General features: G+C 32.0%; 1 protein-coding gene across 1 annotated transcript; it reads left to right on the top strand.

Annotated features, from left to right (window-relative positions):
- Positions 1-10,795: 10,795 nt before the first annotated feature.
- LOC145577041 (AP2-like ethylene-responsive transcription factor PLT2) lies at positions 10,796-14,302 on the top strand. Its single transcript, XM_081634729.1, has 8 exons — positions 10,796-10,934; positions 11,286-11,766; positions 12,211-12,293; positions 12,588-12,596; positions 12,721-12,809; positions 13,089-13,162; positions 13,292-13,419; positions 13,509-14,302. The coding sequence occupies exons 1-8, from the start codon at positions 10,796-10,798 to the stop codon at positions 14,300-14,302; spliced, it is 1,797 nt and encodes a 598-aa protein (XP_081490855.1).
- Positions 14,303-16,776: the final 2,474 nt, after the last annotated feature.

Genomic DNA, 16,776 nt, shown 5'->3' with positions numbered 1-16,776 from the left:
CAGTGCTATAAACATTTTGCACCAGCAAGACACTCGATCACATAATGTTTGTATTCTGGTGTCAGGGTAACTGTAATATTACTCTATAAAGCTGCTTGTCAAGATTTGTAATTTAGTAAATATAGATATTGATGCATCTTGATTCTTGAAAAGGGAATGTCCCTATATGATTTCTGATTCATATTGGTCTCATGATTGATGGATCTTTTCCCTTATTTGAGCTTATGGAATGCAGCTTCCTATGTCATTTGTTACTAGCTTTCATAATTTTATGCCGCACTTCAGGACTTAGAAGTGTCGTCTGAAATTCATGCTGTTTCTACAGGCTACAATCAGTGGTATACTGTGCTATATATATTCTATTATTGGCCAATTTTATGCCGCACTTAAGGTCTTAGAAGTGTTGTCTGAAATTCATGCTGTTTCTACAGGCTACAATCAGTGGTATACTGTGCAATATATATTCTATTATTGGCCACACATAAATATAGTTATTTAAGTGAACCTAAATTTTAATTCACTGATTGTACATAGCTATTTTCAGTTGTAAGTAAACCGTGTTGTAAAAGTAACAAATATGTATCTTCACTAAGTTAATTAGTCCATCTGAAGTTTATAGTTTCCCTGTCCCTGAGCTCTACTTGACTAAGTAATGAACTACGTATGCATTTTTAGGAGGATGTGCTAGTACAATCATGGAGACCTTATTAACAGTGTTTGGTGAAGCTGATTATTGTCAAATGGTGCTTTTTGATCCCCAGTTGCTATGGGGAACAAAGGACGAAATACAATCGATTTTTCCATTTAAGTGGTATTTATGGATGTTGCGACAACATGCTACATATATTAATCTGTCAACTACATGTTCGGTGAAACTGATTATTGTCAATTTATGGTTATTGCAACAACATGCTACATATATTAATCCGTCAGTCAGTTCATTAATACATGAATCCATTTCTGCATTGTATTATTGTATGTTGCTGGTGGACAAAATTGAAGATGCCTAGTCAAATATAATAAGCCCTTCCTCTTTTGCACGATGTTATCATTGTAGAGATTCAATAAGCATGTTGCAGTGGAAAGAGATATTTTGCTGTTGCATGTCTTGAGACTCTTGACATTCAATGACAGGAAAATCCTTCTTTCCCTGAAGTTTCTTCCTGTTGAGTGGTCAATGTAGAATGTTTAGGGCAATGCACTCAATGAGCCCCTACTTTTTCATGCATTGTATATTAAGAAACATCATGAACTCCAACGTTGGATCTCCCAAGTTTACAAATTGCTTATCCGTCTTTCTCTTCTTATTTTTATTTTATTATTTGATATTAGGCTTGCAGGGGAAGGAGAGTTAAAAGCATTACTAACTCCATTATTGCAGTTGACTTGATGACACTTAAAGAAATCCACCGTAGGTAAAGTTATGGAGCTTCCTCGCTTGAGAAGATATATACAAGTTTTAGAGTTGGCTAAGATGATTCTTAATTCTATTTGCTCCACTTTTGTGCAACACCTCACCTACCTGAACTGTGATAATAATGCAAAAAACTGGCCAAGTTAATATAAGGTTCAACTTTTTTTTTTTTCAATCTTTTGTACATTCCATATTTGTCAGTACAGTTTTATATTTTTTTTGACTGTTATCTGTGACCACTGCCTAATTTATCTAGTCTGCCCTAGAAGTTTTCCTTTTGCTTTCCATCCCTTATCTGCAGGGATGTAGCAGGATGATTGTGTCACACTGTCAGGGACTTCTGTGTACATGAAGGAATATAAAGCTGATAATCTACTGAACTGTTATGGTAAGCTGTCTGACTTGTACCTAATAAAATCCTGAAGTTACTTTTGGTGCTTTGCAGTTTGCATTGTTAGAATCTTAGAGCAGAAATAATTTCTACTATTTTTGGTTTCTCCACTGAAGATTCATTAGTCAGATGTTGGTATACTTTTATTTGTACTATTGTTTACTTGCTTGCTTGCCATGCTTGGTTCTTGAGGTGTTCCTAATTTTTCGTCTATACCTTGCTGGGACATTGTGCTATGGGGTTCAGATCTATAGGTTAGATATTTTAAGTTTAGAGGTGCTGGTGGTAAAGGGTAATAAAAAAGCAGATAATTTTATCTACTAGTGATGATATAACGAACTTTCTGTTCCTAAATAAAATAAATGATCAATAAATTATCTACTTAAAAAGTTGGATGCCGTGCCTTGCAGGATATCAGATAAACCAATTTTATGTCAGTATATTTTAACTTAAGCTTGCCTATGCTATTAAGAGTAAGTTAACATTCCATATTTCAGACTCTAGTTGAAGTTATCTGCTGAGAATTGCCACAAACTGTATTTACTTCACGTATGTACAGACTTTCTGCTGATTTTGCATAGGTGGTAGAGCCGAGTTTTTGGACTTTTACTATTGCTGAATGATCATAAATTTAATTGGATATTGTTTTTTTAGTTGCTTTGGTCTCTGTGTATGCGTATGCGTGGAATATCCAGTATCACTCAATTATGATGTAATGTATAGTTAAATCTGATGAGATGTTTAGAAGTATATGCTCAATTATTGATTGTGACTTGTGAGAGTTGACTGTTTTTTAAAACATCTATAACAAAAAAAACTCCCTCAGCTGGGAAATATTGAAATGCAAGTAAACATAAGCATAAATGTCTATGCATCAACAGATGCATGAAGTCAAATTTGAGGAAGTTCTTTTCTCCTTAACCAAGGTGTATCTATGATATTTTATATGCATTAAGATTATAATTAAATGTGTGGTCTGTGATATATAATTTTGTACATTGCTTGGAACAAGACAATGCCATGCACATGCCCTGCAGATATTCCACTTGTTTAGTAATAAATACTACTAAAGTCTCATTTTCCCATATGTTCTATCGATATTGAGAAGCTCCTACCATTTTCATGGGATTGTCGATGAGGGAAACATTTGTTTAAGCATCATCAACCTGATTGTGGATTAGTAATTACGACTGATGCCCACATTCAAATCTAAACTACCACCATTGCTGTCATTTGCTTGTATATGTGTTAATTAAATGACCTATCGTTTTCTCTAAGTTGCTGTGTCTTGAAATCTGTGGATATCTGTACTTCAACCAATGACGTGGCTGCTCTACTAAGCACGAGCAGCTCACGTGCTAGTCGACATTATGCTTGAAAGTAGAGAACCACAATTCTTGACCAGTAATCAAGACGCCAAAATGGTTGCTTCACCTTATGCTAATAGTATTTGATATATGCTTCATGCACATGGCCATTGCTGCTGAATACAGATCTTTTTTAACCCGGAATTTTGCAGAAATCTATAGGTTAGTCATAGAGAACTGCTTTAATTTCTCCCAGTTTGATCAAATAATGATTGCAACACTTACTCCCAGTTGAATTAATCTCCTGATTGTCCTTACGTATTCATTCTAGTTGTGCACTGAATTTATAACCTTCCTGTTTCTCGTATCTTGTAGAGAGTTCTTTACATCTTGTATACTGTAATAAATATGATTATACCTCTTATCTTCAGTTTTTATTTTCATATACAGCTACGTTTATCTTTTCTAATCCTTTTTGTTTCGAACTTTTCCAGCTTGAATTCGACATTTCATTTGATTCTGATTTTTTTTTTTTTTATTGATGTGTTCGACCTGTTCGTTTGGTGGTGGCTTCCTACAAACCTGGCTAACGTATACGGAGTACTTACAAGGCAATACATGGTGTGCTATACATGTATGTCTCTTGAAACTAAGCAACAACTAGATGTTATGTTATGTTATATTTTAGGAGAGAACCAAGAATGTGGTATCTTTTGCATAGTGATTAATGTACGGGAAATATTGTAACATTTAATTACTGGATTTCGAAATTATCAAGTTTTAATCAGTACCTTGTAGCATGAATAAAGGATGAGCCTCGTTATCTTAGATACACTGTTGCAGAATTGCACTGAGTTTAATTACTGAGTTAACCTATCATACTTGGAGTGATAAAAGAGTGCCCTTATTATGCATATCTCATGTCCCTGATTTTTATGTTGCTTGTATTATCAAGGTTCTCTGCAAAATGGCAATTCCTTCGTTTTTTTTCAAGTTGTACCATATTGACTTTTGATAGAAATTACATTCACTTTGAACAGAGAAGAGAAAGTGCTTGTTTTTTCTTCTAAGAAAGTGATTAAAGTATTGTGAAGTGTAAATACACCAAAAATTAGTGTTAGCAAATTATAAAGAACGTGAACACTTTCAAATTTTCAATTAAGTGAAGTTGCTCTTTGCAAATTCTACCACATATTTAAGGCAGATGCACTCGGCTAACATTATACACATACGATACAAATGCTGGTACATAAAGCGTTAACAATCTAGACGTATGATATATATGTTGGTACATATGGTAAAGTGTTAACAATCTAGATGCATAATATACATGGTACGTAAAGCACATGTACGACACACACCACCAATTATTGATACATACACAAAACAATGTGCATCTGATATAGTGTGTGGACTAACACACATACAAATATGCAATTAAGAACTCATCTTGAGATAAACTTAGGGGAAACAAACCTAGTTAGCTTAGCTTAACCCTAACCTTAAAAATAGGGGGCATAGGTAATTAGGCATAGGTATGACAGCGGTTGATGTTGTGAGAGGTTAAACAACAGTACAATTACAAGATCCACTTCTTTCAAGTCTAAACCAGACAAACTTTCTTCTTAAACTTGCACACCTTTTTGCCTATTTTTTTAATTAAAAAAAAATTGTTTCAAAAAATTCTTAACTTTTTATTAATTAAATTAGTTTGATGGGTGGATGATATTTCGAGGCGACACGAGCAATTCCCCGGCGTTTCCTCCCACCAATTAATTTTTGTTTACTTAATTCCCATGATGCCCTCCCTCATTTGTTGAGCACATTTTCAAACTTTGTCCAATCTATTGCACCAAGTTCCAATATTTTTTTAGGCTAATATAAACATTATTGTGTTTATTACACTATAATTAGAATATCATAATATTTCACATTAAAAAACAAAAAAGATTTAGCAGTATTATTATTGATGTAGTATGATGTATTGCGTTTATTAGTATTTCAAGTTTGTAGAGTTTGTGCCAAGCTTAAGTTTGTTTTTGAGCACCCCAAATTACATTTTGTGAAATTTAGATTGTAGTTTTTCATTCCAAGTGACTTATAAAATCGAGAATTAAACCTTTCGTCAATCATGATGACATCTCAAAATCTTAAAAGAAAAATTATAAATACTTAAAAGATGCTTCATGTTAGTAGGATTATGTTAGTCATATCTAGCTTGACATATTTGCTAACGACCTGAAATAGTCGAACAATGACATCTCAATTTAAATTTTGTCAAGATGAGATTTTGAGCGCTAATAATAGTTAAATACTATTGGTTAATATGTATGTTTTATTGGCTTGAAGTGTAGTTAGAACTTACTTTATTTCGTATTATGTTATACAAAATCGGTTAGTTCAAAACCACCATATTACTATAATATGTGTTAATGATCATCAATACAGACATACAGTCGTCATATTTGAAATTTGCAGCATCACCTATGACTATCAAATGATATGACACCTTATATTATGTACGTTACACTAGTGTAAGTGAGAAACAAGTATGTCTGGCATGAATTACTTTATCATTTCAGTAATTACAATCTCAAATAATGTGGTGATCTCAACAAACTAATGTAAATCAAATTTTTCCTTAGAGATAAGGAACTTGGTATAAATTTACCACAATTATAAAAGATATGGTTGTCTTTACTAACTAACTAACTAGATTTGATCATACTAAAAGTAGTGATGCCATTGGAGGCGATTTGCATGAAACTTACAACAGCAATTGGCTCCTAAAGTGGCAGTCAAAGTTTAGTTTCTTGCATTTTTTTGACATTAATGAAAGCAGACACCTCCTTATTGGCTTGATTTGGTTGCTGACCACCAGAACTGTTTCCAGCTTACTAACTGACACGTGTCACCCTTTTTCACAACTATTGCAAAATAAATAAATAAATAAATAAATAATAATCTTGATTTTTTTTTTTTTTTTTTTTTTTTTTTTTTTGCAATTAAAAGAAATAAATCGTCAAAGGACTAAGTAAAGTGTATTTAATTTAAGTAGACTGCAATTTTATCTCTTCACACAATTTCCCAAAACCAGAGAAATAGAGTGAGAAATAAAGGAGAATTTGAATAAGTTTAATCAGAATTTCATCACTATTATTTGTATCTAATTTTGAATTTTTATATATAAATAAATCTAACAATATGAGAAGATTTTATTCAAAATTTTAATAAAGAGAGAAAGAAGAGAAAAAAAAAAAATGTTGCCTCCACAATAATAAATTTCTAAGTTTGGTCTTGCTAGATTGATCTTGGTGATAATTACTGTGCAATTCAGAGCAGAGAAGCTGCCACCAGGTCATTGTTTTCTTCTTGTAATTTACGTGCGTTCGTTTTTTGTTATAATTAAATATAACATCACGCATGCGTTAGAATTAGAATTGATCGTTGAAAGAAAGGGATGCTAACCTCGTTATATATACAAGTACAATTTTATATCATGTTAGTATGACGATATGATGGTCTTATTTATAAATGCGGTAATTCTTTTGCTTTAAGGGATGATATTGTAGGTCGGTATAATTATAATATTTGTGCTCAATTATAACTAACTACATGGAAAACCCTATGTTACATACACCAATATGTAACGCCCAGTGCATTTTGGGTATTTTAGGGCTTGTTTGACATTATTTTTGGTTTTCAGTTTTCTGCTTTTTTGAAAACCAAAAACCAAAAATAAGAAACAAGAAAAAGGTGTTTTCACTTTTCTGTTGTCAGTTTTCAAAATTATCATGATTTTAATAAGTTTATATAATTTTTGATTCATTATGAGACATATATCATATACTTTCAAAAAACAAAAAACCAAAAAATAGAAAATCACAGCAATGCCAAACGAACCCTTAATTAGTAGTTCATATTGTGAATGATAGATGACTCTCAATTTTTGGTTAATTTATGATGACATCCAATTGAATTTATGCTATAATAAAATACCCTTAGTAAAAAGATAAGACAAAGAGTAATTTAATTATAGCACAAGCATCACATTTAAATATTTAATGATGCAACTTTACTAAACAAGAGTAGAATAACAGCAAAATCATATAATTAGGCAAGGAATAATAGTTAATTAAGGCATTCAATTCTTAGAATTATGTCAGGATTCTGACACGCATTTTGTAGAATCATTTTTATAATTTTGACCCTTAAATTATGGGTTCTTTTATAATTTTGCGGCAGTTTATTTATAAAAAGATTATTGACAGTGTTCATATATACAAGTGTATGTGTATAGATTAGAGGTTAATTATTTAATTATTGCATGCATATCATGTTATGTAATGTTCTGATTAAAAGGGTGATTTAAGAATAAATATGAACAAATCTAGCTAGTTCAGTATATATAAAGCTTCAACGCCAATAGCTAGGGATTCTACTTGAGGAAATGTTATCAGTTTGATCAGGAGAATGAAAAAGATGCACATTAAAAAATTTATTACTCCTATACAATAAAAATATAAAATGGAAGTAATTAGTTTCCAACTTTTTAAGTTGAAACATTTAAAAGAAAATGAGTACATACGTAATATAGTTTAATACACTATATAATATACACTGTCCCAATTATATCACATCTATATCCATTTTATGATATGTATCACGTTTTTTGTGAAAATATACACTCGTAATAAATATAAAACCATGAGTCGAATCATGCAACTAGATAATAATATTAACAGTGAAATACTTTTCCTACTTATAGGTAATTTAAATTGTTGTTATATGTACTTATAGTAATTTAAATTGTTGTTATATGTACATGTAGTTACTCTATTTTAGTACATTTTATGATATAGGGTAGTTTTTTAAACAATCATATCACGTATTTATTCTATAATATGAAAGCCATGCAAAACATAAAATTGATAGTATCTACATTAGGGTAGTGAGACAATGACATAAGATAAATAGTTATGTTATATTGTCTCTAATTAGGCGTGGTAGGATTTGATGGAGAAGCTTGTAGTTTGTAGGAGACATGCATGCATTGGATTCTTATTAATAATAATAATTAATTAAATATAAATAATTCACTTAAAAATTATTTAATTAAGTACTTGTAAATTAAGTAGAATAAATTAATGAGGGTTTCACCTTTGACGATCGCGGATTTCAATTAGGCAGTCAACAGATTTCCTACTTGGGAAAATCAAAATGAAATCCTTTGAACTTTCTTAAATTCTCTCTTTTTGAATCTAATTTAATTTAATAAAAATCTTAACATTTTTTTAGTTTTAATTTGTTACTTTTTCCTAAGAAGGGAACAGTTCATGGTTGTGTTGTTTTGAATAAGAGTAAAAATTACTCCTTTATTTGCAGTTCTTTGAATATTTAATATGTCGGAGTTTATTTAATTTTTAATTTGGTTTTAAAATAATTGACGTCCGTACGCACACATCTTCAACCCATGCAAAGCACTCGGGGATCTACAATTTTGGCCTTTGGTGTGGGTGCCTATTCAAGAGATCTCCTTATGCCCTATTTACTCTTAATTAGACTAGTTACTGCGTTTTTATTTCGTTCTTAAATAAAAACTCTCATTTTTACCACCTAGGCATCATGGTATTGTCCATCAATTCAAATAATTGTATTAGGTTTTCTATTTCGGTCATCATGCCATAGTAATTATTACAAATACTGAGTATTTCGTATTTTTAATACTTACACATATATTCATTTAAAATATCAATAGTAAGTTATCATAAATGCAATAATAACCAATAAATTTTTTTAAACTTGGACTTAATTTGACTATAATTGAAAGTAGACTTAAATTTGAGCATAATTGAAAATTGTTATATGGTTAATACTCTATAAATAGAATTATATTAATTTATGAAACGTACAAAACCTTTTTCCTCTACTAAATAAGAAATACTCAACAATTGATTAAACATTATTAGAAAGAGATATCTCTTCATTCGTTCTTAATTACTCTCTCCGTCATCATTTATACTTGTATCTTTTAAATTTTACTCATAACTTTTTTGTGATACAATAACCATTCAATTAAGAGTATGTGTTGACGAAGCTTAGTCACTAAAGGATAAAAATATAGGCAGATATTTTGGGAGAGAAAGTCGGTTACTTTGCGTAGACAATAGTTGAGATAGGGCTAAGAATTAAGAGAGAGAGTGAGAGGATTTGCTGAGAGTGGGGAATGCTGGGGTTTGGGGTGTCATTTATTGCACTCTACGAGGTCGAGAGTTCCAACACTTGATCAACTTGCTTCGACATTTTTTGCAAAATTTATAGCTTTAATTAGAAAATTTAATTAAACTATCATGAACATTTAGTATTATTCTTAATTCATTCCCACCTCTTGCTTTAATTACTTCTGTATTATTCTTATTATAGTAACTTAATTTGTCTTTAGTTACTCTCTCATAGCTTCTTAAAATATACTCATAATAAAAAAAAAAATTATAAGAAAGAGTATTATTAAACTATAAATAGCACTTTAATTTATAAACAACTTAATTATATGTGGATGATCAACTAGTTTACTTGGTAAAAGATTTGAGAAATGATGTTTTAATAATTAAAGTTAAATGTCATGTACATCATTTAATTTGCACTTCTAAGTATATGTGACATGAAAAACACGTATATTTGCTATTTAATAATATAGGGATTTAGATGGATCTATAAATAGCAACATTAATTCAAAAAAATGGAGTAAAATTTATTATGAGATCAAAGTGACTGATATAATTCTAAGTATAATTTTAACGTTTCATAATAATAAGATAGTGAGAAATGGTGTCGTCCCTTGTGACATGCTCGAGTTTAGATAAAAGGGATTGGAATTTAATTTTGCAGTTGGACTTGCAGGTTTGTCATAACACAAAATAAGTCTGAGGTGGAACTACCCATTTATCAGCAGCAAGACACGAATGTATCTTCATATTTAATTAATTAGTTTATTTTTAATGTTGGATTAATTATATATAAATAATCAAATACATTAGTATATATTAAGATCATCAAAACCCTTCTCCCTCTTCTTAATAGTTAGATCAGAGCTTTGGAATGTGGAGTATCCAAAACTACTACTTAGACCACCAAAAAAAGTCCTTTTTTTTTTTTAGGACTTCAACAACAATTTCAAGCTACAAATATATTGGTATTGCCAAAAATAATATCCACTTTTAATTTTGTTCTTGAAATTAATCAAACACTTAGCTTTAATTTCTCAAGCATATTTAGTACCATGCATTTCTTTCACTTTTCTTCTCTTTTTCCTCTCTTTCCTCCCTCTTTCTCTCTCCTTAAATTTAGAGAGAGAAAGTGAGTAGTTAAGTAGAGAGGTAGTACTATATAGGGTGTAAAACTGTAAACCCTAATCCTTTTTTCTTCTTTTTTTTTTAAAAATTGTTTTTTTTGGTAATTAATCTTTAAACTTCATCATATACTCTATTATAAATATGCTAGTTTTTGTTATATTAAATTACTTTCATCTTATATTTTTATTTGTTGATTTGTGATGTAGGAAGGTTTAATTTGGTGATGCTTATTAAGCTCAAGTTATTATCATCAAGAAAGTGGTGAATTACGAAGTGATTAAGCTTAATTATTAGTGTAATAGTGGAAGATTATAACTATTTTATGAGCTCAATGAATTCAAACAATTGGCTATCTTTTCCTCTTTCTCCTACTCATCCTTCACATCTTCAATCCAGCAATTCACAACCTCATCAACAATTCTCCTTAGGCCTTGTCTCTGACATTGACAACCCCTTCGGCCAAGCTCAAGGTAAACCTTATATTATTTTACAGAATAAGTATATATATAATGAGTGCGTAATTATTAATATCTATATCTATAAATATTTCTTTTGATCCTATATAATTAAGTGTTGTTAGTTTTATTTTTTTCAATGTCGAATTTTTAATATATACATGTAGTACATAACTAAATATAAGGTTCAAATATAATCCAATACCATCATTAAGTTCATTTACTATCCTAAAAGTGTATAATTTGTTGTACAAAATGCTAAAAATGACAATTTATTTAGATTAACATAGCAATTTTTTGCATTTTCTTTATCATTTTACTTGACTGGTACTTAAATGACTCTTGTTATTTTTTTTTTGTTCATAGAATGGAACTTGCTCAGCTCACAAGGCGCTAACGAGGTCCCTAAGATAGCGGATTTCCTAGGAGTAGGAAAATCGGAGAGTCACCATGATTCGCCGGATCTTTCAGCGTTTAGTGACATGGGCCAAGGCAGTGAATCAGATTATCTATTCACCGGCAATAACGGGTTACTCGCGGTGCAAAACACCGTGGCAGCAGCTAGTAACACTAGCGAATATGATCAATACCAAGATAACTCGAATAACTGCTTGCAATCATTAACGTTATCTATGGGAAGTAGTGGGCAGCAACAGCAACAACAACAGCAGCAACCTTCTAGCACTAATAATTGCGAAACGAGTGGTGACAATGTTAGCACCGCCACTGGGGCTGCCTCGACTGCTGCCACTGTCACCACCGCGATTACTCCTGTGGCTGAGGCTACTCCTAGGAGGACACTTGATACTTTTGGACAAAGAACTTCTATTTATAGAGGTGTTACTAGGTAATTATATATTCTTTTAGCCTATCGTTGAATATATATATATATATATATATATATATATATATATATATATATATATATATATATATATATATATATATATATATATATATATATATATATATATATATATATATACCATTAGCGATTATGTACCTTTCATCATCAAAAAAATTTACAAAATTACAAGTATTAATAAATCGAAGTAGGATTGGACATTCTCCAATTACTAGACGGTCCATTATGTTCTTAGGATAAATTTTTTTCTTTCTATAAATTAATTTTTGTCCCTCATATTAATCGAGTAATTGGATGGTCTAGTAACTGAAGAGGAATATTGCGCGCTCACAAAAAAATGTCAATATGAATTCGTTTCATTTTATGTTTATGTTACACTCGTGTTATTTATGGTACGTAGAGCTAATTAGAAAAATGGTAGCACAGACATAGGTGGACGGGAAGATATGAAGCTCATCTTTGGGATAATAGTTGTAGAAGGGAAGGACAATCAAGGAAGGGTCGTCAAGGTAATTTTTCTTTATATTTCCTATTATTATTTTCATCGTTACAATTTTCTCTTTTAATCAAGATAATATATATGTATGCTAATGCTAAGGATTATGCATTAAATTAAAATTCTTACTCATTTTCTGCAGTCCATTTTACTTCCAGAGTTTAGATCGATCTAATCCCAATTTATAACTATATTATAGACTAATTATCGAATGTTACTAACTTATTTTTGTTTTCCTGGTTGATAACCATGCATGTTGGACTCTAATTGGTCGTATCAAATTTGACGAACGTACACTTTCCTGCAGTGTATCTTGGTGAGTAGAAATAAGTTACTCTTAAATCAAATAAATTAAATGCCTTATATATTACTCTTTTCTTCCCTTCAAAGAACAAAAATCTGATGTGCAATAACGTATAACAACGTGTGATATGTAACAGGAGGGTACGATAAGGAAGAGAAGGCCGCAAGGTCTTATGATCTAGCTGCAATCAAGTATTGGGGAACGTCTACCACCACAAATTTTCCAGTTGAGTTTCTTTCAATAATTACTCGCTCGTTATTATTTGCGATCTTATATATTTGTCCATGTATAACTAGTACAAACTAGCGAAAATTAGCAAATTTGATGAGATCGGCCACTTAAATTAGGCTATATATCACAATCTTACAAAACTATCAAAATTTTAGGGGTTGTAAGATGGTTGCACAGTATAGTAACATAATTTTATAATCCTTATTCACTATTATGCAATGCTTATGCATTTTTTTTAATTTCGTTTCGGTCAACGACAATGATTGACTGTAGATAAGCAACTATGAGAAAGAAGTGGAGGACATGAAACACATGACTAGACAGGAATTCGTAGCAGCTATTAGAAGGTATGTGAATTTAGATTATAATTCCATGTTAAGTATGTATGATATTGTTGATTATTTGCAATAATTTACTCAACCTTTTCTCATTAATTATCTGCTTATTTATAAAATTATCTTATAATTGTACTATAGGAAGAGTAGTGGGTTCTCTAGAGGTGCATCAATTTATCGTGGTGTAACGAGGCACCATCAACATGGGAGATGGCAAGCAAGAATTGGAAGGGTAGCGGGGAACAAAGATCTCTATTTGGGAACTTTTAGTAAGTACTCCGTAATTTCGTAAATATTTATTGTCATGTACGAATATGTTAGACTTTACCAACTAAGCTAACTGATAAACTCTGTTCAGGCACAGAAGAGGAGGCCGCGGAAGCTTATGACATTGCGGCCATCAAGTTTAGAGGCCTCAATGCTGTGACAAACTTCGACATGAGCCGGTATGATGTGAAGGCCATCCTAGAGAGCAACACCCTACCCATAGGAGGAGGAGCCGCCAAGCGCCTTAAGGAAGCTCAAGCCATAGAATCTTCTAGAAAGAGGGAGGAAATGCTTGCCCTAAGCAATAGTACTTACCCATATGGAGCTAGTAGCTCAACCTCGAGCCGGTATGGGGCCCACCAACAAGCCACTCATGCTTACCCTTTACTACCATACCATCAACAAGACAGCCAACCACAACCCTTGCTAACCCTACAAAACAACCATGGTCAAGAAAGTAACAACATTTCCCTTTCACATTACTCTCAAGAAGCTCAATTCTTACAATTGTACCAACAATCAAGTTACTCAAACCCTAGTAGCATGTACAATAATTATCTCCAAACTAACCCTAGTTTGCTACATGGGTTTATGAACATGGGCTCAAACTCTGGTGTCATTGATACTAACAACAATGGTAGTTCAAGTGGGAGCTATAGTGGTGGCGCCTACCTTGGAGGCGGTGCCGGGATCAATGGCATGGGGTCCGCCTCCTCGACGAGCAACCCTGTGGGACCCGGCAATACTCATGAGCCTCTTGCATTGGTGAAGGTGGACTATGACATGCCTTCTGATGGTGGTGGTGGAGGAAGTTATGCAGGGTGGTCGACGGAGACGGTCCAAGGACCGAATAATGGAGTCTTTGCAATGTGGAATGAGGGATGATCAAATACTCAGATATAATGTTGCATTGTTAGTTGACAAGTTTTTGCATGGAGGAGGGGAAATATGAAGGGATTTAGACTTACATTTTTAGTTGCTTTATTTTTATTTTTCTTGTGTTTTAAACTTGGAATCAAGCCTTATAAAAAAAAGAAAGAAAAACAAAAGTTAAATCTTAAGCGGATGGATAGGTTCATTTTCAATGGAAAAGCTAAATGAGAGATTATGGTTCAACTATATATTCATTTTGCAACTTTTACTTTATTTTAAAGTTTGATAAATGTCCATATTCTAATTTTAGCTCCCTATATATTAATTTCTTCAATTCCAAGATATTGAAAGTGAAATTTTGTAGATATCCAAAATGGTGTACAAGTATAAGCAGTTAAAAGTAAAATCCATGTTGTTGGTAATAATATTATGCAAGGAAACAGTCCTAAAGGCTAAAAAAATTAAGACCCTCGACCCTCCAATTCCTTAATATTATTCTAGACCTTCAATTTTTAAATACTATTGCTTCCATCCCTTAATGAAGTTCTCGTTTGGCTTTTCACGGTCTCCAAGACGTGTCTTAAAACGTCTATATCTCTATTTTCATACGCGTAAAAATTATAAAAACTTGATATTAATAAAATATACTCCCTCCGTCTCTAAATGTTTGTCACTTTTGCTATTTGGATGCCCCTAAATCTTTGTCACATTTCATATTTTCATAATTATTAAGATACATAAAAAGACTTTTATACTCTCATTTTTTTTGTCCTTATTAAGTCTTCTTTCTATTTTACCCTAACATTTATCATAAAAATTGTACCAACTTTTGACAAATTTAATTTTTTACACTCTTAAAACTGTCAAATTCGTTCTTTTTTCCATGTGTTTTAATTACTTTTTTAATCGAGAATTTCTTTTCCATGCACTTTTATTACTTTATTGGTTGGAAATTCAACTTTCTCATATACTTTGATTACTCCACATTCTGCACCTTAATTCCCATGAATTTTCATAAAAAGTGACAAACATTTGGAGATAGAGGAGTACAATGTGATGAATCCAACTAAATTCATATGAAAATTATGAACATATAATCAGTTATAGAGTATAAATTAATTAATGGTAATTTATAGTTTAAAGTTGGACCCAAATGAGAATTATACTTGGTATTTAGGGAAGGAGGGAGTCTCTCTAATATGTAGTTAAATATAACAAGTGGTACTTTGGTACTAATAGATTTGGAGAAAATTCAAGGCAAGTGCAAGAGTGGTGTCATTATGATAGGTTACGGTGTGGAAGATGCCTAAAACTCCAAGAGGTATCGTCAACAATAGCCAATTAGGATGTGAGTCGTAATTGTTGGATGTGAGCTTGTTTGATTGAGAATTGAACCAAACAAAGAGTGAAGAATTGTCCACATAAGCCAAAATCGAACAAGAGAGCAAATTACTCTTACAATCACACTTCACACCCCCTGTGCTAAGCTAGTATATATAAACTAGCGATACTTCACTTTGCTCTCAAGCTACAAGCGAAAGCTTCAAATATATCTGCACTCTTGTATCTTTTGAATGCTAAGTATGTTACGACGAAAGCATACTTAGCAACGGCAATTCTCTCTTATCTGAAAACAAAAGACAATCAACTCCAACATTATAATTCTTTACACGAAAGCAATTGTTACTGCTAGGAGCATCTTCAAGTATGAACCAATGCATTAGAGGAAATCGCTTTTGAAGTCTGATGCCACAGCTACTACGTTTAATGCACATTATAAACAGGGGCATTCGGGGTATTTAGCAAATCGTCATGCATTGATGTATTTTTGGGCCACGAGGCATGTAATGTGTTCCAGTGTCACATGAGAACAAGGAATTAATATGATACATTAAAAAGTTTTTCTGTAAAAAATAACTTCAGAGCAGATAATGCCCTTTGTCTAACTTCACTTGAGTCATCTTTCAGAGAAGAAACTATTGAGGACACAGTTTGAGCATGCAAAGAGCTAGTCAACGGGTCACTTTGAATCTGATAAATTAGGACCTACTAATCGGTGTAAGCAAGTGGTTTGATTTAATAGCATCCAATAGGATGGATACTTTGAAGGCTCACATCAAGGATAAAAATGTCATGCATGATCTTTCTACCAAAGAGTCAAATCCAAATTATACAGAACCTAATCCAACTAGAATAATAAATCATTTCCACATACAATTGATATTGGTATGAATTCAATACAACCTGTTTAAAGCCTATAAATTCCTTGTTACAAGCTATGAAAATGACCAATGTTACACCAACTATAGAAATACACTAATACACAAGCGTTATGTAGGCTATGTGGGGCTTGAACCCACACCATGTACACTGTAGGACATTGCTCTACCATTTGAGCTAATAGCCTTGAAATATGACACTTTCCATTTCTATCGTAACAATGGCAACACCGTTGCAAGTTTAAGGAAAATGACCTAATGTGCTCA

The sequence above is a fragment of the Chenopodium album genome, chromosome 13 (genome assembly GCF_948465745.1).
Source record: "Chenopodium album chromosome 13, dcCheAlbu1.1, whole genome shotgun sequence".
Lineage (NCBI taxonomy): Eukaryota > Viridiplantae > Streptophyta > Magnoliopsida > Caryophyllales > Amaranthaceae > Chenopodium > Chenopodium album.
Note: the sequence above shows the minus strand (reverse complement) of the source record. Positions and strands in the feature narration are given on the sequence as shown.